Source organism: Oncorhynchus keta, chromosome 24, assembly GCF_023373465.1.
Source record: "Oncorhynchus keta strain PuntledgeMale-10-30-2019 chromosome 24, Oket_V2, whole genome shotgun sequence".
NCBI lineage: Eukaryota > Metazoa > Chordata > Actinopteri > Salmoniformes > Salmonidae > Oncorhynchus > Oncorhynchus keta.
In genome coordinates, this window is record NC_068444.1 from 6,763,226 (window position 1) to 6,788,912 (window position 25,687).

At 47.3% G+C, this 25,687-nt stretch overlaps 1 protein-coding gene across 4 annotated transcripts in view; it reads right to left on the bottom strand.

Moving 5' to 3' along the window:
• Window positions 1–25,687, bottom strand: part of LOC118381723 (poly(ADP-ribose) glycohydrolase-like) — a 177,978-nt gene that overhangs the window by 86,990 nt on the left and 65,301 nt on the right. For all 4 annotated transcript variants that reach the window (XR_008077883.1, XR_008077884.1, XR_008077882.1 and 1 more), the window contains 4 exons: window positions 15,092–15,170; window positions 14,629–14,737; window positions 4,501–4,606; window positions 155–283 (listed from right to left, as the gene is read on the bottom strand). Coding sequence is in view for 1 of the 4 variants with exons in the window: in XM_052477575.1 (XP_052333535.1) it covers window positions 155–283; window positions 4,501–4,606; window positions 14,629–14,737; window positions 15,092–15,170 (423 nt within the window). In the remaining 3 variants the exon portion in view is untranslated. The remainder of the gene's footprint in view (window positions 1–154; window positions 284–4,500; window positions 4,607–14,628; window positions 14,738–15,091; window positions 15,171–25,687) is intronic.

Here is a 25,687-nt window from a genome sequence, read left to right on the forward strand (position 1 = left end):
TAGAACACCAGACAGTGTTGTATGTATAGAACTATAGAACACCAGACAGTGGTGTATGTATAGAACTATATGGTAGAGGGAGATCTGGTGTGAGCCAGGGGAATACAGTAGATATGACATGGTAATGTGGATAGGGAGATAGCATGTGCCTTACCGACGCTGACGTGTCTCTGTGTGAGGAAGTAGTGCATGTCGTGTACGTCTTTCATCAGGGCGCTGTCACCAAAGGTGAAATAGGCCACGTCTCGGCCTGCCTCAGAGGCTGCCAGAATCTGGAGCAGAGCTGGAGGGGTGGGGGTGGAGAGATGTAGGGGGGAGAGAGAAGGACGGAGAGAGAGAGAGATGGAGAGACAGTGAGAGACATGGAGACAGACAGAGAGAAAGAGGGAGAGAGAGAAACTGTCTATACAGGACCGATACTTTCTACAGAACCAGTACAAGAAATGATACAAGGGTCAGAGTAAACATGCTGAAGACAGCGACAACACAACCAGATTCAACCGGCGCCATTTAAAACTGTCATATTACACACCATGGCTCAGAATGAATGAAGAAATGACTAAAATACCCAGTCCCCCACTGAGGAGCCAGACTTAGTCACCGTGTGAGCAAGGGAAGGCAGGCTCTGGCCCCAGAACCTTGTGAATATTTCATTAAGAGTCTGTAAATAAAGTCTGCTTTATTAATAAAGAAACCGCGACAGAGAGAGGCAACAGTAACGAGCTACGAACGCTGCTGAATAAACATCTGCGACGGTGGGGGGGGCTGAAGCTTCTCCTTTCAGACTTTCCTTTCAGACTTTTTTTACATTGTCATCACTCTTTCAACTTGTCCCACAATTAAAAGTATGGGATGGAGCGATTCGAGAGAGAGTCCAGGTGAACAGAGGGGAACATTGGGCTATATTAAGTGTCTGTTCCCCCATCCCCCCCCAGAGGCATGCAATTAAGAAGAAAGTGGAGTAAGAAAACTGCCAGTTGACTTCAGAGACCTGGACCGACGTTAGGCTAATTAACTAACTGGTTCCGGACCGACGCTAGGCTAATTAACTAACTGGTTCCGGACCGACGCTAGGCTAATTAACTAACTGGTTCCGGACCCGACGCTAGGCTAATTAACTAACTGGTTCCGGACCGACGCTAGGCTAATTAACTAACTGGTTCCGGACCGACGCTAGGCTAATTAACTAACTGGTTCCGGACCGATGCTAGGCTAATGAACTAACTGGTCCCGGACCGATGCTAGGCTAATTAACTAACTTGTTCTGGACCGATGCTAGGCTAATTAACTAACTGGTTCTGGACCGATACCAGGCTAATTAACTAACTGGAATACATGCTGATAAACCATATATACAGTATCTTCAGAAGGTATTCACACCCCTTGACTTTTCAAGCATTTTGTTTGGTTTAGGACTGATGCTAGGCTAATTAACTGTAAAAAAAAAAAAGGTTTCATTGATTTTTAATTCAGGCTGTAACAACAAAATGTGGAATAAGTCAAGGGGTATGACTACTTTCTGGAGGCACTTTATATACCAAACATTAGGAACACCTTCCTAACATTAAGAGTTTCCCCTCCCCTCCTTTCCCCCTCAGAACAGCCTCAATTAATCGAGGTTATGGACTCTACAAGGGCCCATGTTGACTACAATGTTTCTCACAGTGGTGTCAAGTTGGCTGGATGTCCTTTGGGTGGTGGACCATTCTTGACCAGATACATGGAAAACTGTTGAGCGAGAAAAACCCAGGTCATATGGCAAAACTGTAACTGGGCCACTCAAGAACATTCCATATCGTTTTGGTAAGCAACTCCCGTGTATATTCGGCCTTCTATTTTAGGTTATTGTCCTGCTGAAAGGTGAATTTCACTCCCATTGTCTGTGGGGAAAGCAGACAACCAGGTTCTCTTCCCGGATCTCTATTTCGTTTATTTTGTATCCTAACACACTCCCTAAGTCCTTGTCAATGACAAGCATACCCATAACATGATGCAGTCACCACCAAGATTGAAAATATGAAGAGTGGTACTCAGTGATGAGTTGTGTTGGATTTGCCCCAAACATAACGCGTTGTAATCAGAACATAAAGTACATTTCTTTATAATAATAATATAATAATATATGCCATTTAGCAGACGCTTTTATCCAAAGCGACTTACAGTCATGTGTGCATACATTCTACGTATGGGTGGTCCCGGGGATCGAACCCACTACCCTGGCGTTACAAACGCCATGCTCTACCAACTGAGCTACAGAAGGACCACATTTTTTGCCACATTTTTTGCAGTTTTACTGTCATGCAAACAAGATGCATGTTTCGAAATATTTTTTATTCTGTACAGGCTTCCTTCTTTTCACTCTGTCATTTAGGTTAATACAATGTTGTTGATCCATATTCAGTTTTCTCCCATCACAGCCATTATACTCTGAGCTGGTTTCAGCTAGTGCATTTAGTCTCACAGCACCACTGGATGCTAAGTGTTAGCGGTAGTTTAGCCTCACAGCACCACTGGGTGGGTGCTAAGTGTTAGCGGTAGTTTAGTCTCACAGCACCACTGAGTGCTAAGTGTTAGCGGTAGTTTAGTCTCACAGCACCACTGGGTGGGTGCTAAGTGTTAGCGGTAGTTTAGTCTCACAGCACCACTGGGTGCTAAGTGTTAGCGGTAGTTTAGTCTCACAGCACCACTGAGTGCTAAGTGTTAGCGGTAGTTTAGTCTCACAGCACCACTGGGTGGGTGCTAAGTGTTAGCGGTAGTTTAGTCTCACAGCACCACTGAGTGCTAAGTGTTAGCGGTAGTTTAGTCTCACAGCACCACTGGGTGGGTGCTAAGTGTTAGCGGTAGTTTAGTCTCACAGCACCACTGGGTGCTAAGTGTTAGCGGTAGTTTAGTATCACAGCACCACTGGGTGGGTGCTAAGTGTTAGCGGTAGTTTAGTCTCACAGCACCACTGGGTGGGTGCTAAGTGTTAGCGGTAGTTTAGTCTCACAGCAACACTGGGTGGGTGCTAAGTGTTAGCGGTAGTCTAGTCTCACAGCACCACTGGGTGGGTGCTAAGTGTTAGCGGTAGTTTAGTCTCACAGCACCACTGGGTGGGTGCTAAGTGTTAGCGGTAGTTTAGTCTCACAGCACCACTGGGTGGGTGCTAAGTGTTAGCTGTACCTTAGTCTCACAGCACCACTGGGTGGGTGCTAAGTGTTAGCGGTAGTTTAGTCTCACAGCACTACTGGGTGCTAAGTGTTAGCGGTAGTTTAGCCTCACAGCACCACTGGGTGCTAAGTGTTAGCGGTAGTTTAGTCTCACAGCACCACTGGGTGCTAAGTGTTAGCGGTAGTTTAGTCTCACAGCACCACTGGGTGCTAAGTGTTAGCGGTAGTTTAGTCTCACAGCACCACTGGGTGCTAAGTGTTAGCGGTAGTTTAGTCTCACAGCACCACTGAGTGCTAAGTGTTAGCGGTAGTTTAGTCTCACAGCACCACTGAGTGCTAAGTGTTAGCGGTAGTTTAGTCTCACAGCACCACTGGGTGGGTGCTAAGTGTTAGCGGTAGTTTAGTCTCACAGCACCACTGAGTGCTAAGTGTTAGCGGTAGTGCAGTAGTCTTGTGGTATCCTCCTCTGAGCCCCTGCCTGAGATTTTACCGTAATTCTGTTACCAAACTTTGCATCTGCACAGCTTTTCCCCGTAAATGTTCATAAAAACAATTTTACTGTGTAAATGATTTAAAGTTAGTCCTTGTGCATAGAGTTGTACGGTTTTGTTAAACTTTGAAATCAAATGGTTTTATGTTTGGCATACATTCCTAAGTGAAAAATCGTGAGTCTCGGCGTAAATCCGTTAACGTGGAATTGCCCTTAGGTCTATAATGGATAGGTGGGCTGGGGCAGGCGATCAATTCGACTGTTAATGAAAAATATTAACGTTGTCAGTTGATCAATATGACGGGAGACAAATGGGCATTAAGTAAATAAATGTATTCCACAGCCAAGGCTAACGAGAGAGGGGCCAGTTCACACGAACAGGCAATGCGTCCCAAATGGCACCCTATTCAGTACACTACTTTTGGCCATGGTCCATAGGGTGTACACTACATTATAGGGAATAGGGTGCCATTTGGGACTCATTTCAGGGCCTGTTGAAAAGCGTGGCTTTTCAACTGGAGATTTAATCATATCCTCCCCTATACTCAACAGTACAGTCCAATTTGGACCACGTTAAACAATTCATGGATTCTTTAAAATGTAAAATAAAAAATAAGGTTAAATAGCAAGTATTGTGATATGTGGTTGTGTTTTATTTAATTTTTTAACCTACCTTTAGTTCAATTCAAGTTGCCCTGGATGAGAACGGTGCTTAACTTGGGCCGGAACATGGTACCGACACACAAAATGAGTACAGGCACGTTCAGTCCACCTCAAGAAGTGGATAAGAGTGGCTCCTAAATGACTAAAATGTAAATGTAAAATCAGCCATTTTGAGTGAAGTGTTGCCCCCATGCTTACCCTTAAACCTAGCGTCTCCACCGAACACACCGCAGCCCCAGTTTCCTGTAGCAACCGCAGAGAGATCCTGACTCCTCTCCCCTGGGCGGGAAAAGCCACAGTATGCCTGAAGGATGGAGGGGGAGAAAGAAAGATTTAGAACAAAACACAAAAAAAAAGAGCAACCAAATTTCTCAGACAAGTGGTACCATGTAAATTGCACTGGTGAGAAATAAATCCTCAGTAAGTAGTCCTCAGTTGGCTGGTCGATGCTGATGTGAGAGTACGCATGTGACAGAATGTCAAGTCATCAGACCATGGCAGGCCCTGGCTGGGTACCAGCCAGTAGTAATGTGATGAGATCTCCTTGAACTACACTAAAGCCAGAAGGAAGCCTTTTGCTCCTCTGACGGCCGTTTCGCGCAGTCCCACGTCACCGGTTAGTGTAGTCCCACGTCACCGGTTAGTGTAGTCCCACATCCCTGTTTAGTGTAGTCCCACATCTCTGTTTAGTGTAGTCCCACGTCACCGGTTAGTGTAGTCCCACATCCCTGTTTAGTGTAGTCTCACATCCCTGTTTAGTGTAGCCCCACATCCCTGTTTAGTGTAGTCCCACATCCCTGTTTAGTGTAGTCCCACATCCCTGTTTAGTGTAGCCCCACATCCCTGTTTAGTGTAGTCCCACATCCCTGTTTAGTGTAGTCCCACATCCCTGTTTAGTGTAGTCCCACATCCCTGTTTAGTGTAGTCCCACATCCCTGTTTAGTGTAGTCCCACATCCCTGTTTAGTGTAGTCTCATCCTGTTTAGTGTAGCCCACACGTCCCTGTTTAGTGTAGTCCCACGTCCCTGTTTAGTGTAGTCCCACGTCCCTGTTTAGTGTAGCCCCATGTCCCTGTTTAGTGTAGTCCCACATCCCTGTTTAGTGTAGTCCCACGTCCCTGTTTAGTGTAGTCCCACATCCCTGTTTAGTGTAGTCCCACATCCCTGTTTAGTGTAGTCCCACATCCCTGTTTAGTGTAGTCCCACATCCCTGTTTAGTGTAGTCCCACATCCCTGTTTAGTGTAGTCCCACATCCCTGTTTAGTGTAGTCCCACATCCCTGTTTAGTGTAGTCCCACATCCCTGTTTAGTGTAGTCCCACATCTCTGTTTAGTGTAGCCCCACATCTCTGTTTAGTGTAGCCCCACGTCCCTGTTTAGTGTAGCCCCACGTCCCTGTTTAGTGTAGCCCCACGTCCCTGTTTAGTGTAGTCCCACGTCCCTGTTTAGTGTAGTCCCACGTCCCTGTTTAGTGTAGTCCCACATCCCTGTTTAGTGTAGTCCCACATCCCTGTTTAGTGTAGTCCCACATCCCTGTTTAGTGTAGTCCCACATCCCTGTTTAGTGTAGTTCCACATCCCTGTTTAATGTAGTCCCACATCTCTGTTTAGTGTAGTCCCACATCCCTGTTTAGTGTAGCCCCACATCTCCGTTTAGTGTAGTCCCACATCTCTGGTACGTTTCATAATGTAATCATGAGAACTCTAGTCAGATCCTATACATTGACACGTAAATGGAATATGTAACGTACTGGATACTGCCTGCCGGGCTTGAAGCTTGGCACATCATTCAATGTAATGGCACGCTGCGTGTCAACTAAAAGCCCCCGAAGAAAGATCCGGTTGGCCCGAGTATAAACCATGCATTTTTAAAACGATCATCTTACAACTTCACATGTCGTAGAACTGCCAATTACAGCTATCAGACCCTACAGCCCATTTACATCGCTAAGGGAGGATTTTGATACGGGTGGACTTGACATCCTCTAACATGACATGAGATACCTCAGCAAATTAAATGATACGAAGGGGCTCTGGACATCCATTTTCAGTTTCATCCAAATGGCACCCTATTCCCTATATAGCGCACTACGGGACCTGGTGGAAAGTAGTGCACTATATAGGGAATAGGGTGCCATTTGGGATGTACACTCCCCTGGAAGGCCAGAGGTAAATTCTAGGGTTTAAAAAGGTCAGATGGGACCGTTTCCTAAACAACCCTCCAAAACAGGATCTCCTTGTTATTTTTCCACCTCCTGTCAGAACGGTCAGCTTCTCTCTGAAGTGAAATCGGACAACATAAACATTTCACGTCTTCATTTCACATTGTCGTTTTCCTATCGGAGAATATTACGTGAAGAAATGGATAAATACGTTTTTTTTATGATGTAATTAACCACCACGGTCAGGTTACTATTGTAAAAACAAAAATAATTTACAAAAATAATAAATGTGTTCGCAATAACTTTACCGGTTAAACAAAAAAAATGTTGGATCAACTAATGCAGGAAGTAGCAGAGATCGTAATGAAACAGATAGCCTTAACTAGCTAATCATAGACATGATCCATTCCTGATTCAACATGTTTAGTATTGTTTACCTCAGGAGAACAGATAGCCCTAAACTAGCTAATCATAGACATGATCCATTCCTGAATCAACATGTTTAGTATTGTTTACCTCAGGAGAACAGATAGCCCTAAACTAGCTAATCATAGACATGATCCATTCCTGAATCAACATGTTTAGTATTGTTTACCTCAGGAGAACAGATAGCCCTAAACTAGCTAATCATAGACATGATCCATTCCTGAATCAACATGTTTAGTATTGTTTACCTCAGGAGAACAGATAGCCCTAAACTAGCTAATCATAGACATGATCCATTCCTGAATCAACATGTTTAGTATTGTTTACCTCAGGAGAACAGATAGCCCTAAACTAGCTAATCATAGACATGATCCATTCCTGAATCAACATGTTTAGTATTGTTTACCTCAGGAGAACAGATAGCCCTAAACTAGCTAATCATAGACATGATCCATTCCTGAATCAACATGTTTAGTATTGTTTACCTCAGGAGAACAGATAGCCCTAAACTAGCTAATCATAGACATGATCCATTCCTGAATCAACATGTTTAGTATTGTTTACCTCAGGAGAACAGATAGCCCTAAACTAGCTAATCATAGACATGATCCATTCCTGAATCAACATGTTTAGTATTGTTTACCTCAGGAGAACAGATAGCCCTAAACTAGCTAATCATAGACATGATCCATTCCTGAATCAACATGTTTAGTATTGTTTACCTCAGGAGAACAGATAGCCCTAAACTAGCTAATCATAGACATGATCCATTCCTGAATCAACATGTTTAGTATTGTTTACCTCAGGAGAACAGATAGCCCTAAACTAGCTAATCATAGACATGATCCATTCCTGAATCAACATGTTTAGTATTGTTTACCTCAGGAGAACAGATAGCCCTAAACTAGCTAATCATAGACATGATCCATTCCTGAATCAACATGTTTAGTATTGTTTACCTCAGGAGAACAGATAGCCCTAAACTAGCTAATCAAACATGATCCATTCCTGAATCAACATGTTTAGTATTGTTTATCAGGAGAACAGATAGCCCTAAACTAGCTAATCATAGACATGATCCATTCCTGAATCAACATGTTTAGTATTGTTTACCTCAGGAGAACAGATAGCCCTAAACTAGCTAATCATAGACATGATCCATTCCTGAATCAACATGTTTAGTATTGTTTACCTCAGGAGAACAGATAGCCCTAAACTAGCTAATCATAGACATGATCCATTCCTGAATCAACATGTTTAGTATTGTTTACCTCAGGAGAACAGATAGCCCTAAACTAGCTAATCATAGACATGATCCATTCCTGAATCAACATGTTTAGTATTGTTTACCTCAGGAGAACAGATAGCCCTAAACTAGCTAATCATAGACATGATCCATTCCTGAATCAACATGTTTAGTATTGTTTACCTCAGGAGAACAGATAGCCCTAAACTAGCTAATCATAGACATGATCCATTCCTGAATCAACATGTTTAGTATTGTTTACCTCAGGAGAACAGATAGCCCTAAACTAGCTAATCATAGACATGATCCATTCCTGAATCAACATGTTTAGTATTGTTTACCTCAGGAGAACAGCGCACGTGAGTCATTTCAGATCACTTTACATTTGGCAGTAGTGATTACGAGATCATTGCGTTGTCTTTTGTCTGATTGTATGCAACGGCTAGACACCAACGCTATTAAATCAACGTGACGAGACTAATTTGAACTTAAATGACAATTAAGGTTCTCGCTGATGCATATAATTATTTTTTTAAAGGGACACACACACACACACACACACACACACACACACACACACACACACACACACACACACACACACACACACACACACACACACACACACACACACACACACACACACACACACACACACACACACACAAGATCAAAGCTTAACATCAAAGAGCGGTAGCTGTACCCTGACACCCTCCTCACTTCCACTTTCATTAATATTACAGAACGTTCATATTTGTGTCTACAGTACAACGGAAGACAAAATTCACTTAAAAGCAGAAGCACTCCAGATACAAGAAGCAGAGAATGGGAGCTTCTGAAAGACGTAGCCAATTGTTTAAATACAGTATACACTAGTGACTCAAAGCCACAGAGCCACCATCTTGGTTCTCTCCCCCAACCACTGTAAAGAAGATTCTAGAAGCTACAGAAAAAGTGTTTTACATTAGTTTTTCCCCCACATTACAAACACCTTAAATTATATGAGTTAAACTAACAAATATATATACAAAAATGTTCCTTAAGTATAACTTTTAGAGAGTAGTAAAATGCTACTGTCCCCAATAAAACAAAACACTTAAATACATTTAATTTTGTTGTTGAAACATGTGATTTAAATACTGCAGAATCCCATTCATTCATATGCTTCTTCTGAGGAGTACCAATATGGCCGACCTGTGGCTTCAAAGCCTCTCATTGGCCCACTACATAGCATCAGCAATCCAGGGTTTATATACATCATTGACCCCAAACCAACACGACGACTACGTTCATGTTTTATAAGTTGCCAAATGGTTACGTCACGTAAGGGTGTTTTGTACTTGTTTGTTCTACAGTAGTGGTAACTCAATAAGATGAGCATATGGTTCGTGGCTGGAGATTTGGGATAACGATCCTAAAAATGTTCATGCATTTTTTTACTGAATGGAGTACATGAGTGTACACTTTAGGATCACTCTTTCCCAAACCTCCAGCCACTGTGGTGGTTCATTTCTGTATGATCAAACGAGGAGAGTCAAACTTATCACGCAAGTCAGAGTTATACGTAAACTGAATCTTTATTAGTGAGAGCTCTGCGATGGCTGGTCGACGAACCAACCCCTCAGATGATTCGTTGAGAGCCACGACACAAAGGCTACTAAAATCTTTTACAGCAAAGATCCACCCCCTAGTCTACATAACAAACAACAGATGTGTGGAACGGGTCACAAGGTGAGAATTGAGGTAGAGTACCTTACGATAAGCTGTCGACCACACTATCTACCAAGAGAGTTCTCATCTGTATTTTTCATAGCCGTCTATTTACCACCACAGAACAAAGCTGGCACTAAGACCGCTCTCAACCAACTCTCTCAAAATCAAATCAAATTTTATTTGTCACATACACATGGTTAGCAGATGTTAATGCGAGTGTAGCGAAATGCTCTAAGGCCATAAGCAAATGCTCACCCAGAAGCAGCGCTCCTAGTGGCCGGGGACTTAAATGCAGGCAAACTGAAATCAGTTTTACCAAATTTTGACCATGTGCAACCAGAAAAAAAAAATCCTAGAACACCTATACTCCACACACAGAGATGCATACAAAGCTCCTTCGTCTTCCATTTGGCAAATCTGACCATACGTCTATCCTCCTGATTCCTGCTTACATGTAAAAACTAAAGGAGGAAGTACCAGTGACTCGCTCAATACGATGGTCAGATGACGCGGATGCTATGCTACAGGACTGTTTCGCAGCACAGACTGGAATATGTTCTGGGATTCATCCAATGACATTGAGGAGTACCACCTCAGTCATCGGCTTCATCAATAAGTGCATCGATGACGTCGTCCCCACAGTGACTGTACATACATATCCCATCCAGAAGCCATGGATTACAGGCAACATCCGCATCGAGCTAAAGGCTAGAGCTGCCGCTTTTAAGGAGCGGGAGACTAATCCGGATGCTTATAAGAAATCACGCCCTCAGACGAACCATCAAACAAGCAAAGTGTCAATACAGAACTAAGATTGAATCATACTACATCGGCTCTGACGCTCGTCTGATGTGGCAGGGCTTGAAAACTATTACAGACTACAAAAGAAAACCCAGGCGCAAACTGTCCAGTGAAGCTAACCTACCAGACGAGCTAAATGCCTTTTATGCTTGCTTCAAGGCAAGCAACACTGATTCATGCACGAGTTCACCAGATGTTTTGGATGACTGTGATAACGCTCTCGGTAGCTGATGTGAACAAAACCTTTAAACAGGTCAATATTCACAAAGCCCCTGGGCCAGACGGATTACCAGGACGTGTACTCAAAGCATGTGCGGACCAACTGTCAAGTGTCTTCACTGACATTTTCAACCTCTCCCTGACCGAGTCTGTAATAACTGCATGTTTCAAGCAGACCACCATAGTCCCTGTGCCCAAGGAAGCGAAGGTAACCTGCCTAAATGATTACCACCCAATGGCACTCACATCTGTAGCCATGAAGTGCTTTGAAAGGCTGGTCACGGCTCACATCAACAGACACCCTAGACCCACTCCAATTCACATGCCGCCCCAACAGATCCACAGATGACGCAATCTCAATCACACTCCACACTGCTCATTCCCACCTGGACAAAAGGAACACCTATGTGAGAATGCTGTTTATTGACTACAGCTCAGCATTCAACACCATAGTACCCAATGAAGCTCATCACTAAGCAAAGGACTCTGGGACTAAACACCCCCTCTGAAACTGGATCCTGGACTTCCTGACAGGCCACCCCCAGGTGGTAAGAGTAGACAACAACACGTCTGCGACGCTGATCCTCAGCACTGGGGCCCCTCAGGGGTGTGTACTTAGTCCCCTCTAGTACTCCCTGCTCACCCATGAATGCGTGACCAAACACGACTCCAACACCATCATTAAGTTTGCTGACGACACAACATGACGACAACGATGAGACGGCCTATAGGGAGGAGGTCAGAGAACTGGCAGTGTAGTGCCACGACAACAACCTCTCCTCAACGTGAGCAAGACAAAGGAGCTGATCGTGGACTATAGGAAAAGGAGGGCCGAACAGGCCACCATTAACATCGACTGGGCTGAAGTGGAGCGGGTTGAGAGTTAAGTTCCTTAGTGTCCACATCACCAACAAACTATCAGTTACCACCTCTCCCCCTGGTCTAGTTACACCGCTCCCCCTGGTCTAGTTACCACCACTCCCCCTGGTCTAGTTACCACCTCTCCCCCTGGTCTAGTTACCACCTCTCCCCCTGGTCTAGTTACCACCACTCCCCCTGGTAGAGTTACCACCACTCCCCTGGTCTAGTTACCACCTCTCCCCTGGTCTAGTTACCACCGCTCCCCCTGGTCTAGTTACACCGCTCCCCTGGTCTAGTTACCACCACTCCCCTGGTCTAGTTACCACCACTCCCCCTGGTCTGGTCTAGTTACCACCACTCCCCTGGTCTAGTTACCACCACTCCCCTGGTCTAGTTACCACCACTCCCCTGGTCTAGTTACCACCACTCCCCTGGTAGACTCCCCTGGACCACCACTCCCCTGGTCTAGTTACCACCACTCCCCTGGTCTAGTTACCACCACTCCCCTGGTCTAGTTACCACCTCTCCCCTGGTCTAGTTACCACCTCTCCCCTAGAGGTACCACCACTCCCCTGGTCTAGTTACCACCTCTCCCCCTGGTCTACCACCCCCTGGTCTAGGTACCACCACTCCCCTGGTAGAGGTACCACCACTCCCCCTGGTCTAGTTACCACCACTCCCCCTGGTCTAGTTACCACCACTCCCCCTGGTAGAGGTACCACCACTCCCCTGGTAGAGGTACCACCACTCCCCCTGGTCTAGTTACCACCTCTCCCCTGGTCTAGTTACCACCACTCCCCTGGTCTAGTTACCACCTCTCCCCTGGTCTAGTTACCACCTCTCCCCTGGTCTAGTTACCACTGGTAGAGGTACCACCACTCCCCTGGTCTAGTTACCACCACCTCTCCCCCTGGTCTAGTTACCACCACTCCCCTGGTCTAGTTACCACCAGGTACCACCACTCCCCTGGTCTAGTTACCACCACTCCCCTGGTCTAGTTACCACCACTCCCCTGGTCTAGTTACCACCTCTCCCCTGGTCTAGTTACCACCGCTCCCCTGGTCTAGTTACCACCACTCCCCTGGTCTAGTTACCACCACTCCCCTGGTCTAGTTACCACCACTCCCCCTGGTCTAGTTACCACCTCTCCCCTGGTCTAGTTACCACCGCTCCCCTGGTCTAGTTACACCGCTCCCTGGTCTAGTTACCACCACTCCCCTGGTTACCACCACTCCCCTAGAGGTACCACCACTCCCCTGGTCTAGTTACCACCACTCCCCTGGTCTAGTTACCACCACTCCCCTGGTCTAGTTACCACCTCTCCCCTGGTCTAGTTACCACCACTCCCGTTACCACCACTCCCCCTGGTCTAGTTACCACCTGGCTACCCCCTGGTCTAGTTACCACCACTCCCCTGGTCTAGTTACCACCACCACTCCCCCTGGTCTAGTTACCACCACTCCCCTGGTCTAGTTACCACCACTCCCCTGGTCTAGTTACCACCACTACCACCCCCTGGTCTAGTTACCACCACTCCCCCTGGTCTAGTTACCACCACTCCCCTGGTCTAGTTACCACCTACCACCACTCCCTCCCTGGTAGAGGTACCACCACTCCCCCTGGTCTAGTTACCACCACTCCCTGGTCTAGTTACCACCACTCCCCTGGTCTAGTTACCACCACTCCCCTGGTCTAGTTACCACCACTCCCCTGGTCTAGTTACCACTCCCCCCACCACACCCCCCTGGTAGAGGTACCACCACTCCCCCTGGTCTAGTTACCACCACCCCTGGTCTAGTTACCACCACTCCCCTGGTCTAGTTACCACCTCTCCCCTGGTCTAGTTACCACCACTCCCCTGGTCTAGTTACCACCTCTCCCCTGGTCTAGTTACCACCTCTCCCCTGGTCTAGTTACCACCTCTCCCCTGGTCTAGTTACCACCACTCCCCCTGGTCTAGTTACCACCACTCCCCTGGTAGAGTTACCACCACTCCCCTGGTAGAGTTACCACCACTCCCCCTACCACCACTCCCCTGGTAGAGGTACCACCACTCCCCCTGGTCTAGTTACCACCTCTCCCCTGGTCTAGATACCACCACTCCCCTGGTCTAGTTACCACCACTCCCCTGGTAGAGGTACCACCACTCCCCCCTGGTCTAGTTACCACCACACCACCCCTGGTCTAGTTACCACCTCTCCCCTGGTCTAGTTACCACCTCTCCCCTGGTCTAGTTACCACCTCTCCCCTGGTCTAGTTACCACCCTCCCCTGGTCTAGTTACCACCACTCCCCCTGGTAGAGGTACCACCACTCCCCTGGTCTAGTTACCACCACTCCCCTGATCTAGTTACCACCTCTCCCCTGGTCTAGTTACCACCTCTCCCCCTGGTCTAGTTACCACCACTCCCCTGGTAGAGGTACCACCACTCCCCCTGGTCTAGTTACCACCACTCCCCTGGTCTAGTTACCACCTCTCCCCTGGTCTAGTTACCACCTCTCCCCCTGGTCTAGCTACCACCTCTCCCCTGGTCTAGTTACCACCACTCCCCCTGGTAGAGGTACCACCACTCCCCTGGTCTAGTTACCACCACTCCCCTGGTCTAGTTACCACCTCTCCCCTGGTCTAGTTACCACCTCTCCCCCTGGTCTAGTTACCACCTCTCCCCTGGTCTAGTTACCACCACTCCCCTGGTAGACTCCTGGTAGAGACCACCACTCCCCCTGGTAGAGGTACCACCACTCCCCCTGGTAGAGGTACCACCACTCCCCCTGGTCGAGTTACCACCTCTCCCCCTGGTCTAGTTACCACCACTCCCCCTGGTCGAGTTACCACCACTCCCCCTGGTCTAGTTACCACCACTCCCCCTGGTCTAGTTACCACCACTCCTGAATAACTCACCTTATTCAGTTCTCTGTTCATTTTCTCAGGGTGAAACTGTTCGAGGAAGTTCCTGAACTTCAGAGCGTCCATCGCTACGATCTCTGTGCACTTCCTCTGCCAGGTGTCTCTGTGGACGACAGATCAACGTCATATAAATCAATTGTATTTTATAAAGCCATTTTTACATCAGCAGTTGTCAAAGTGCTTAACAGAAACCCAGTCTAAAACAGCAAGCAATGCAGAGGCAGAAACACAGTGTCTAGGAAAACTCTCTAGAAGGCAGGAACCTAGGAAGAAACTTAAGAGAGGAACCGGGCTCTGAAGGGTGGTCAGCCCTCTCCTGGCGACCGGTTAGTTGGGAGGAAAAGTCATTATATCAGGCTCTTGGTAATTGGGTAATCAATATTGTAAACAACTTCAGAGTGAAATCCCTTAAATATGTAAAGTATATTTTAAAACGGTCTGATCAGTAAGCACGTACCTCGGGGTCTTGTCCTGATGTTTGCCGTCCCACAGGTAGCTGTCTGCGTAGCCAGTGTACGTACTGTACTGCTCAGTACCTGGGGGAAGGACAAACAGAACGGACACCGTTCATGACCAATATCATTAAAGCGATAGTGAAAGATTTTGGCAATTAACTTGTTCTAATTACACCCGAGTCATGTGTACACATGGATACCATTTGTATGCTTCTGCGTGCTGTTTGAAAGAAGTTTAGAGGGAGTTTCGCGAGCCAATGCTAACTAGCGCTAAGGGCAATGACCGGAAGTTTACCATTGGCTCGCGAAATAAAACACCTTCGACTTCCTTCCGAAACGGAGACATACAAATGATATCCCTGAATTCATCTGACTGGCTAAGTAGGAAATGGTTTAGGTATACCTGAAACCCCACCTCTTTAAGGAATACCTAGGATAGGATAAAGTAATCCTTCTCACCCCCCCTAAAAGATTTAGATGCACTATTGTAAAGTGGCTGTTCCACTGGATGTCATAAGGTGAATGCACCAATTTGTAAGTCGCTCTGGATAAGAGCGTCTGCTAAATGACTTAAATGTAATGTAAATGTTTAGTTGCCAAATTTTTTTTTTTTTTTGCATAATTTTCCCTTTAAATGTTAGCCCTTTGACATCGTCAATTAAAGGACGTTATCAATGGAGCGTCAAATTACGGACACATCAGTGACTGACAATGACCCCGAAAAATGTGATATTATTTGAGTAGTTGAGATATGATAAAACAAAAAACTGTCAGGAAAGCTGTGATTTTTAACAGCCAGCCAATCGCTTAATCTTTTTGTGAATTATTCCATGTGAAGTGATGCCACGGGAGAGCAGCTGTCTCCAACAACAGGAAGGTCAACTTATTACCTCCCTAGGAAGAAGAGAGCGCTAGACTGCGTCACAAATGGCACCCTATCCCCTATATAGTGCACTACATAAGTAGCCCAACCCACAGGGGAGGAAGGGATAGAGGGGGAGGGTTCAGAACAACAGCCCAACCCACAGGGGAGGAAGGAATAGAGGGGGAGGGCAGCCCAACCCACAGGGGAGGAAGGGATAGAGGGGGAGGGTTCAGAACAACAGCCCAGCCCACAGGGGAGGAAGGGATAGAGGGGGAGGGTTCAGAACAACAGCCCAGCCCACAGGGGAGGAAGGAATAGAGGGGAGGGCAGCCCAACTGCCCAGCCCACATGGGAGGAAGGGAAAGAGGGGAGGGTTCAGAACAACAGCCCAACCCACAGGGGAGGAAGGGAAAGAGGAGGAGGGTTCAGAACAACAGCCCAACCCACAGGGGAGGAAGGGAAAGAGGGGAGGGTTCAGCCCAGCCCAACCCACAGGGGAGGAAGGGAAGAGAGGGGAGGGTTCAGAACAACAGCCCAACCCACAGGGGAGGAAGGGATAGAGGGGGAGGGTTCAGAACAACTGCCCAGCCCACAGGGGAGGAAGGGATAGAGGGGGAGGGCAGCCCAGCCCACAGGGGAGGAAGGGATAGAGGGGGAGGGTTCAGAACAACAGCCCAGCCCACAGGGGAGGAAGGGATAGAGGGGGAGGGTTCAGAACAACAGCCCAGCCCACAGGGGAGGAAGGGATAGAGGGGGAGGGTTCAGAACAACTGCCCAGCCCACAGGGGAGGAAGGGATAGAGGGGGAGGGTTCAGAACAACTGCCCAGCCCACAGGGGAGGAAGGGATAGAGGGGGAGGGTTCAGAACAACAGCCCAGCCCACAGGGGAGGAAGGGATAGAGGGGGAGGGGCAGCCCAGCCCACAGGAGAGGAAGGGATAGGGGGAGGGTTCAGATCAACAGCCCAGCCCACAGGGGAGGAAGGAATAGAGGGGAGGGTTCATCAGAACAACAGCCCAGCCCACAGGGGAGGAAGGGATAGAGGGGGAGGGCAGCCCAACCCACAGGGGAGGAAGGGATAGAGGGGGAGGGTTCAGAACAACAGCCCAGCCCACAGGGGAGGAAGGGATAGAGGAGCAGGGTTCAGAACAACAGCCCAGCCCACAGGGGAGGAAGGGATAGAGGGGGAGGGCAGCCCAACCCACAGGGGAGGAAGGGATAGAGGGGGAGGGTTCAGAACAACAGCCCAGCCCACAGGGGAGGAAGGGATAGAGGGGGAGGGCAGCCCAGCCCACAGGGGAGGAAGGGATAGAGGGGGAGGGTTCAGAACAACAGCCCAGCCCACAGGGGAGGAAGGGATAGAGGGGGAGGGCAGCCCAGCCCACAGGGGAGGAAGGGATAGAGGGGGAGGGTTCAGAACAACAGCCCAGCCCACAGGGGAGGAAGGGATAGAGGGGGAGGGTTCAGAACAACAGCCCAGCCCACAGGGGAGGAAGGGATAGAGGGGGAGGGTTCAGAACAACAGCCCAGCCCACAGGGGAGGAAGGGATAGAGGGGGAGGGCAGCCCAGCCCACAGGGGAGGAAGGGATAGAGGGGGAGGGTTCAGAACAACAGCCCAGCCCACAGGGGAGGAAGGGATAGAGGGGGAGGGTTCAGAACAACAGCCCAGCCCACAGGGGAGGAAGGGATAGAGGGGGAGGGTTCAGATCAACAGCCCAGCCCACAGGGGAGGAAGGGATAGAGGGGGAGGGTTCAGAACAACTGCCCAGCCCACAGGGGAGGAAGGGATAGAGGGGAGGGTTCAGAACAACTGCCCAGCCCACAGGGGAGGAAGGGATAGAGGGGGAGGGTTCAGAACAACTGCCCAGCCCACAGGGGAGGAAGGGATAGAGGGGGAGGGGCAGCCCAACCCACAGGGGAGGAAGGGATAGAGGGGAGGGTTCAGAACAACAGCCCAACCCACAGGGGAGGAAGGGATACATACACACACACACACACACACACACACACACACACACACACACACACACACACATGTGTACACACACACACACATACATATACACATATATGTGTATACATATATATATATGTATATATATATACGTATATTTTAAACAGAAACTCCCTCTTATCTTCCATCAGCAGATGGTCACAGTGTAAAGAGATGTGTGATTATCCATTTGTAAATAAAAAAAACAAAAAACAATCTCTACCAATAAAATATAATATTATGATTACATATTGGCTGATGTTTTAAGATAGACTGACGCAAAGTAAAGTGTAAAAAGACAGTGATGGAGATTGAGCCAAGGCACTATGAGTTTTGGAAATCAATTCGACTGCTTCTGGCAGTCGGAGAGCTGGACGGCGCAACACATCTACAAAACCGTACAAGGGAAAAGCCAGCATCTGGAGAGGAGCTAATAGATAACATTTCACTAGAAAAGGGAATAGGGAATAGGGAATAGGGAATAGGGAAAAGGGAAAAGGGAATAGGGAAAAGGGAATAGGGAATAGGGAATAGGGAATATAATAGGAAAAAGGAATAGGGAAAAGGAATAGGAAAAGGGAATAGGAAAAAGGGAATAGGAAAAATATAATAGGAAAAAGGGAATAGGGAATAGGAATAGGGAATAGGGAAAAGGTAATAGGGAATACATAAAAAGGGAATAGGAAAAAGGGAATAGGAAAAAGGGAATATATATACATATAATATATATAATAGGAAATATATACATAGGGAATATACAATAGGGAATACATAAAAGGTAATAGGGAAAAGGAATAGGGAATAGGAAAAAGGAATAGGGAAAGGGAATAGGAAAAAGGGAATAGGAAAAAGGGAATAGGAAAAAGGGAATAGGGAATAGGGAATAGGGAAAAGGGAATAGGAATAGGGAAAATGTAATAGGAATAGGGAAAAGGGAATATAAAAAGGGAATAGGAAAAGGGAATATAGAAAAACACAATATATAAAAAGGAATATACATATACAGGGAATAGGGTACACATTTGGAAAAACATCAGAAATTCTTATAACGACCTTTAGTCAGAGTTTTGTTTTTAAAAAGACCACCTGAAATTTCAGGCCGTTTTAAACAGAAACTCCCTCTTATCTTCCATCAGCAGATGGTCACGGTGTAAAGAGATGTGATTATCCATTTGTAAGGGCAGAAAAAAACAATCCTACCAATGGTATAATATTATGATGTTGATGATTACATATTGGCTGATGTTTTAAGTGGTTAAAGTAAAGTGTAAAAAGACAGTGATGGAGGAGCCAAGGCACTAGTGGTTTTAGAATGTAGAGCTTCTGGCAGGGAGAGCTAGTGGCAACACATCTACAAAAGTGTACAAGGGAAAAGCCAACATCTGGGTAGAGCTAGTGGTAACATTTGTAGAAAAGGCAGGGAATAGGGAGTGGAATAGGGAATAGGGAAAAGGGAATAGGGAAAAGGGAATAGGGAATAGGGAATAGGGAAAAGGGAAAAGGGAATAGGGAATAGGGAATAGGGAAAAGGGAATAGGGAATAGGGAAAAGGGAATAGGGAAAAGGGAATAGGGAATAGGAATAGGGAAAAAGGAAAAGGGAATAGGGAAAAGGGAATAGGGGAAAAGGGAATAGGGAATAGGGAATAGGGAAAAGGGAATAGGGAAAAGGGAATAGGGAAAAGGGAAAAGGGAATAGGGTGCCATTTGGGACAGCAGGTAGACTAGTAGTCAGAGCGTTGGGCCAGTAACCCGAAAGGTTGCTGGAACGAATCCCCGAGCTGACAAGGTAACAATCTGTAGTTCTGCCCCTGTGTAGAGTGTAGAGGCGGCAGGGTAGCCTAGTGGTTAGAGTGTAGAGGCGGCAGGGTAGCCTAGTGGTTAGAGTGTAGAGGCGGCAGGGTAGCCTAGTGGTTAGAGTGTAGAGGCGGCAGGGTAGCCTAGTGGTTAGAGTGTAGAGGCGGCAGGGTAGCCTAGTGGTTAGAGTGTAGAGGCGGCAGGGTAGCCTAGTGGTTAGAGTGTAGGGGCGGCAGGGTAGCCTAGTGGTTAGAGTGTAGGGGCGGCAGGGTAGCCTAGTGGTTAGAGTGTAGGGCGGCAGGGTAGCCTAGTGGTTAGAGTGTAGAGGCGGCAGGGTAGCCTAGTGGTTAGAGTGTAGAGGCGGCAGGGTAGTCTAGTGGTTAGAGTGTAGAGGCGGCAGGGTAGTCTAGTGGTTAGAGTGTAGAGGCGGCAGGGTAGCCTAGTGGTTAGAGTGTAGGGGCGGCAGCGTAGCCTAGTGGTTAGAGTGTAGGGGCGGCAGGGTAGCCTAGTGGTTAGAGTGTAGAGGCGGCAGGGTAGCCTAGTGGTTAGAGTGTAGGGGCGGCAGGGTAGCCTAGTGGTTAGAGTGTAGAGGCGGCAGGGTAGCCTAGTGGTTAGAGTGTAGAGGCGGCAGGGTAGCCTAGTGGTTAGAGTGTAGAGGCGGCAGGGTAGCCTAGTGGTTAGAGTGTAGGGGCGGCAGGGTAGTCTAGTGGTTAGAGTGTAGAGGCGGCAGGGTAGCCTAGTGGTTAGAGTGTAGAGGCGGCAGGGTAGTCTAGTGGTTAGAGTGTAGAGGCGGCAGGGTAGCCTAGTGGTTAGAGTGTAGAGGCGGCAGGGTAGCCTAGTGGTTAGAGTGTAGAGGAGGCAGGGTAGCCTAGTGGTTAGAGTGTAGAGGTGGCAGGGTAGCCTAGTGGTTAGAGTGTAGAGGTGGCAGGGTAGCCTAGTGGTTAGAGTGTAGAGGAGGCAGGGTAGCCTAGTGGTTAGAGTGTAGAGGCGGCAGGGTAGCCTAGTGGTTAGAGTGTAGGGGTGGCAGGGTAGCCTAGTGGTTAGAGCGTTGGACTGGTAACCGGAAGGTTGCAAGTTCAAACCCCCGAGCTGACAAGGTACAAATCTGTCGTTCTGCCCCTGAACAGGCAGTTAAACCCACTGTTCCTAGGCAGTCATTGAAAATAAGAATTTGTTCTTAATTAACTGATCTTGCCTAGTTAAATAAAGGTTAAACATTTTTTTTATTTTTTTTAAAAGGACGACCTTATTCAGACTAAACAAATGTTTGTATTCTCTGGAAAGCCAATGGTTGGGCATTTGACCCATTTCACCAGAGGCCTTTATAAAGCCAGTCGTTTCCCTCCCCCTTATAGCCACACAAAGTTGTTTAACATCTGAAAGATCATTTTGACCACAGACCAGACTAGAGGCCCTGGACTGACTAATGATCGGGAATTTCATTTACTTCAATGCTTTGATGCATTAATACGCCCAGGTCTCAGCTTGACTTGTTTGCTGACAAATATACAGTCTCTAATTTGTTGAGGACTGGTCAATTGGGCGGGGCAGAGAAAGGTCAGAAACAAATTAAATCTGTAGCTTTGTCAAAAGGACAACTGGACAAGTGGTGATGATTTCCCTCGAGAGGTTGTGGCGAAATCTGCACGGAGCCTTCACCGTGCGCTGCCACTTTAAGAGCGCATGAGCAGTAAGGAAGGAGGAAATAAATTGTTATTGTCATTCATGCCCCAACCAATTGAAGCTGTTCTGAGGGCCAAACAGGATGCAACTCTAGATTAGGAAGGTGTTCCTAATATTTTGTCCACTCAGTCTGTAATAATGGCACTGTATTATTCCCTATAGGTTGCCATTTGTGGGACACAACCCAGGCCATATCAGTGAACACTGTGGAAGTGGGACACAACCCAGGCCATATCAGTGAACAAGTGGACACAACCCAGGCCATATCAGTGAGCACTGTGGAAGTGGGACACAACCCAGGCCATATCAGTGAACACTGTGGAAGTGGGACACAACCCAGGCCATATCAGTGAACACTGTGGAAGTGGGACACAACCCAGGCCATATCAGTGAACACTGTGGAAGTGGGACACAACCCAGGCCATATCAGTGAACACTGTGGAAGTGGGACACAACCCAGGCCATATCAGTGAACAAGTGGACACAACCCAGGCCATATCAGTGAGCACTGTGGAAGTGGGACACAACCCAGGACATATCAGTGAACACTGTGGAAGTGGGACACAACCCAGGCCATATCAGTGAACAAGTGGACACAACCCAGGCCATATCAGTGAACACTGTGGAAGTGGGACACAACCCAGGCCATATCAGTGAACACTGTGGAAGTGGGACACAACCCAGGACATATCAGTGAACACTGTGGAAGTGGGACACAACCCAGGACATATCAGTGAACACTGTGGAAGTGGGACACAACCCAGGCCGTGGAAGTGGGACACAACCCAGGCCGTGGAAGTGGGACACAACCCAGGCCATATCAGTGAACACTGTGGAAGTGGGACACAACCCAGGCCATATCAGTGAACACTGTGGAAGTGGGACACAACCCAGGCCATATCAGTGAACACTGTGGAAGTGGGACACAACCCAGGCCATATCAGTGAACACTGTGGAAGTGGGACACAACCCAGGCCATATCAGTGAACACTGTGGAAGTGGGACACAACCCAGGCCATATCAGTGAACACTGTGGAAGTGGGACACAACCCAGGACATATCAGTGAACGATGTGGAAGTGGGACACAACCCAGGACATATCAGTGAACACTGTGGAAGTGGGACACAACCCAGGACATATCAGTGAACACTGTGGAAGTGGGACACAACCCAGGCCATATCAGTGAACGATGTGGAAGTGGGACACTCCTTCCAGGAACTCACAAGCACCGAGAGTTTTCTAGCTCCGCCCACCCAATCACCAAACTAACCCTCTCCACCAGCCAGCCAATCAGCATTCTAACCCTCTCCACCAGCCAGCCAATCAGCATTCTAACCCTCTCCACCAGCCAGCCAATTAGCATTCTAACCCTCTCCACCAGCCAGCCAGCCAGCCAGCCAGCCAGGGACAGAGAGAGGACAGGTCACCTCTCAGAGAGGAGTAACCTTCAGCCTCCCTCCTCACCACTCCTTGTCCCCACCCCGCACAGATCCACTCTCCCCTCCACTAGCCTCTCTCCTTCCCTCCCCTTACCCCTACCTACCTCCCCTCTCCTCTTTCCCCTCCCTCCCCTTACCCCTACCTACCTCCCCTCTTTCCCCTCATCCCCCCTCCCCTCTTTCCCCTCATCCCCCCTCCCCTCTTTCCCCTCATCTCTCCCTCCCCTCTCCTCTTTCCCCTCATCCCCCCCTCCCCTCATCCCTCCCTCCCTTCTCCTCTTTCCCCCCATCCCTCCCTTTCCTATCCTCTTTCCCTTCCCTCCCTTTACCCCTACCTCCCTCTCCTCTCCTCTTTCCCCTCATCCCTCCCCTCTCTCCCTTTCCTCTCCTCTTTCCCCTCATCCCTCCCTCTCCTCTCCTCTTTCCCCTCATCCCTCCCCTCTCTCCCTTTCCTCTCCTCTTTCCCCTCATCCCTCCCCTCTCTCCCTTTCCACTCATCCCTCCCCTTCGTCCCCTTACCCCTCCCTCCCTTTCCTCTTCTCCTTCCCCTTACCCCTACCCGCCTCCCTCCCTTTCCTCTCCTCCTTCCCCTCCCCACTTAAATCACTTAATGTTATTACAGCAGTACTAGAATTCATGACCTCAGAGCAGAAAGACCTGCCCAAGACCCTGTTCCACTAATGGACTCTCCCATTCCATCATCTTTATTAAACCTTTTCCTGTGCCACCAGCAGCATTTTGTTGTATCATTGTGGGCCGGACGGCCGGGCCGGTGGTATTAAATCATATTCCCCCGTGATACGTCTTGACATGAGGGGGGGTTAATGGATATTACCTCCCCCCATTGAAATTTGCCAAAGTGCCCAGGCCTAATTGAATTAGCCTTGATTGCCTGGCCGGGCTGTGCTGTGACAGGGGAAAGCAGCTGATACACCGATGGTTATCCCGCTGACCAGGAATGACGTGAACAGAGAACAAAACTCCCCCTAAGAAAACTCATCTTGTGTGGTGTTACAGGGCAGCTAGCAAAAACAAAAATGTTACTACGACTAACATGATGGATCTGCATTAGTGTACACGTCAAAAGTCTCAATGCAAAAGTTATACACCTGTCTTTTATCACATAAAACAGATCAGAATTCCCGAACAGTGACAAAGTCGTGTCGGAAAAAAGTGATGATGTAATGTGTGAGCCAGTCTATTCCCTTAGAATGTCAAACTCACAACATAAATACCTTCACATGTATACCTTCAAATGAAAGCAAATTATTTGCACTCTCGACTACTGGTTTAAAATAAAAAAACTGTTCTGCTGACTTATAAGCGAATACTTTATGGATGAATGTATACAAATCTACTTGCAAAGGTTGCTAGCGAATTAGCATGCTAACGTTTGCCCTACTAGACTACTAGCTTTACGTTAGCACTACACGAGTCAGCCAGCTGCTATCAACACCTAGCTTACGGCTACCTTAAAGTAAACCAAAGTTTTGGAAATACATAACACCATCTAACCAGTTATCAAAGAATGTAAGCTATATGCAGTTATCTTAGCCAGCAAGCTAGCTATCCAGCTAACGTTAGCTATTTAGCCAACTAACTACTAGCCTAGCCAATCACCACGGTTATGGTCGGCAAGCTAGAGCCCAACTACTGGAGACCAGCTAGAACTACTGAAACGTAACCACAAATCAAAGCAGAGAAAGCAGGGACAGATTGATTGATGGCAAAACTTTTTAAAGCGTGCAGACTGAGTTAGTTATCAAAGCTAGGGAGAGGCAGATGCTTCACCGGCCGATGAAGAGTCAGGGAATTCAAAAATAGTTACATTCCAGATGTCCGTCAGCTAGTGTGCTAGCATAAGCCAAGGTAGAAAAAGTTACAAAACACACGTAGCTTACTTCACAGAGAACATGCCGAAAAGTTGACGAAACAAAAAAGTAGAACAGACGGGGTACTACACAATTAGAGCAGGTATGATTTTCTCTTTCGTTTGGAGCCCACGGCAAGAAGGCACTGTAGTCTGCTGTGCTAAAAGGTTCCCACTAGATACCGTTAGCTACAAAGTCAGTGAAAAAAAAGCATGCTGCATTGCAGCACTTGCTCCTTGTTTACATAACACTTCCTGGGATTGGTGGATTGTAGCTCACCCCCACCAACAGTTGGGTCTGGAATTGAATTTCATGCTAGTGGCTAACGTTAGCCCGCTTGAGCTAGCCACCGAGCTAGCATATGAACTCGGTAGCACAGAATAGATCCTCCAATATAATGTTGAGAAATAGTGCATTGTGGGTAGTTTAGAAGATATCTGGAAATAAGTTAATAAATATGCAATAACCCAAAAACATAACTATGGTGACTACAACTACGTTACTAAGTATTTGACCACACTGTTGTTATACTGGTGAGTAAAACTTCATGCTTCCTAACCCAACCAGTTATGCATTAGGGGGCGCTATATTAAAACATTTTGGATGAAAAAACATTCCTGTTTTTAACAAGATATTTTGTCACTAAAAGATGCTCGACTATGCATATAATCGACAGCTTTGGAAATAAAACACTCTGACGTTTCTAAAACTGCAAAGATATTGTCTGTGAGTGCCACAGAACTGATGTTACAGGCGAAACACAGATAAAAATCCAATTGATACAGGAAGGTTGGTAATATGTTTTCAGCATTTCACTGTATGCATCCTTGTAGTCTAACTTCAAACCAGTTAGATATATATATATTTTTTTTTTTTCAACAAATTGTCTTTTTACAATAGTGTCTTTTGTCTTTTTAAGAAAGGGGAGATGTAGACAAGCTTGATTGATT